A 2,217-nucleotide genomic window follows, 5' to 3' on the forward strand; every position below is an offset into this window, starting at 1 on the left:
TCCAAGACAAGATTCACCCATGGAAGATTCGACACCGCGAATGAACCCCATCATAAACACACAAACTACCAGAGATCACTGTTTGAACCAAAAACCTTCCAAACCCGGAGGCTATGCCCTCGTTTTCACTATAAAGTTGGGGAAGAATTCGGAAACACAAGTAGTGCTGTAGACAAACTTCACCTCTGGAATGAGCAACATGGGCTGTGACAACAGAATTGTAAAATTTGCCAGGAAAGGGTGGTGCATGTGCGTATTTTTGGAGGTAACGTGTTTTTAACAGATCACGTTGTACATTTAAGGAAAGAACATGTAATAAATATGTATTATGGTATTTCATATAAATCAGAATACAGAAATACATTAATAGTACGGTGCATTTCTAAGAGATTAGCAATGATTGGCCATGACATCGTGAGCTACATTCACCAAGACAGTTTATATTTGGTTATCCACAGCTAAGTTGTTTGCTGTGAGGTCAGGAAGGTTGGAGTTAGTTGCTGGAGGTGCATCTATGTATGACATTTACCACACCACATTTTTGTCGTTTAACTCGATTCGGTTGGCTTCTGCAGATTAATTTTGATATTAATGAATACAGTTTTATCTTGCCTACAATGCTATGATCTTCAATTTTCTACAAGATGATGTAGTCTTTCTGTATATCTTTACCAGCTGCTTATATATCCATATTCAATATACTATATGTTCAGGTTTTCCTGGGCCTACAACAACACAACAAGATACTTTGTACACTAGTTTTTTTCTCTCTTTAGTCATACTTGCACAATAATGGTGAGGATATTGTGATATATAATATTTATACCATTTTCAGTGAAAAATTTCTATAGCCTTGATGATTTAGATATAACTAAACAATAGAAGACTATCACTAAAGTGAATCATTTGATTGAAAATAAATTCAATTCTCTCCTATCAGTGTGACAGTACAAGTGCCATCTGACTTTACTAGGTATGGCTCTATATTTTTTTCACTTTTGGTTGCAATGACAGCTAGAAATCAATAGCACTTAATATCTATTCTGCAGCAATTCTGTTTTCTACACACTTGTGTCTGTATGCTATACATATATGGTAAACAGTCCCAATGCAAGTTAATAAATACATATTCCATGGGTAATTCTGCAAGAAAGCCCAAACCTACCTTAAGAAAAGAGAATAAGAAAAAAGAGGGGATGACAAGAGATAGGCATGATTACTATATCCTTCTTGCATATATTAGTGCCTCCCATTTCACTGATTCAATAGGAAATTGTGCAAGTTCTTGAAAAAAAAAAAAGTGAACTGTCATTACCCTAAAATCTGATATAACATCAATACATGACAGTTAATTTCCCAATATTTCCCCACAATCAGTTAATTACGTTCTGCCTAAGCCGAGCCCAACCCCACCTTAAGAAAAGAAAGGAAGAAAAAGAAGTAGGTGACAAGAGATAGGCATGATAACTACAGCATTCTTGCTTATTCTAGTGCCTCCCATTTTACTGATTCAATAAGAAATTGTGTAAGTTCGAGTAAAAAAATGTACACTGCCATTATCCTGAAATCTGACATAATACTGATACACAGCCGAGCTCCTGTCACTGTATATCTTAACCAACGGGCTTATTATTCTCTAATAATGATAAGACTGGTGATAAAAGCATCATAAATTACTTTCCAGAAAAAAACAGGAGTAGAAATACCCAAAGCGAAAACACGAAATAAAAAGCGATTCTCTACCAAGGCACGAGCTGCAAGTTTCACTTTTCCGCCGAATTCCTTTCCCGGGGCATTAAATCACCTTTGGCAAGCTTAAGCTCTGCCGATTAACCGTTTTTTTTCCACCCTAAGCCTTCTTATTCCCCTCAATTCCGAGGGGAAATTATCCTCCCTCGGTCCAAAACAGACACCGAAACGCAACCCAAATTGACCCGAGGACGAAAACCTTTAACCTCGCTTACGCAACCCTTGGCCTCAACAAGCGTCTCGAATTCGCCGTGGAAAACACGAGGGGCACACTCTTCCCTCCCCCTAGCACTTACTCCGGCGCATAATTGGCAGAGAAGGTGGAATATTTGTGAATGGAGTACTTGAGGTTGGCGGTGTCTTGAGAGGGAGCCTCGGCCATTGTTGTTGTGGTTGGCGATCAGCTGTTCCGTCATGGCGTCGCGGGCGGGGGGCGGCGGCGGGAAATTTGAACCACTGGCTCGCTGG

General features: G+C 39.3%; 1 protein-coding gene across 4 annotated transcripts in view; it reads right to left on the reverse strand.

Moving 5' to 3' along the window:
* The window catches only part of LOC119585259 (muskelin-like), a 23,302-nt gene extending 21,124 nt beyond the window's left edge, over window positions 1–2,178 (reverse strand). For all 4 annotated transcript variants that reach the window (XM_037933930.1, XM_037933928.1, XM_037933929.1 and 1 more), the window contains exon 1: window positions 2,046–2,178. In XM_037933930.1, coding sequence (XP_037789858.1) covers window positions 2,046–2,131 — 86 coding nt within the window. In that variant the 5' untranslated portion in view covers window positions 2,132–2,178. The remainder of the gene's footprint in view (window positions 1–2,045) is intronic.
* Between the last annotated feature and the right edge of the window lie 39 nt (window positions 2,179–2,217).

This window comes from Penaeus monodon, chromosome 19 (assembly GCF_015228065.2).
Source record: "Penaeus monodon isolate SGIC_2016 chromosome 19, NSTDA_Pmon_1, whole genome shotgun sequence".
NCBI lineage: Eukaryota > Metazoa > Arthropoda > Malacostraca > Decapoda > Penaeidae > Penaeus > Penaeus monodon.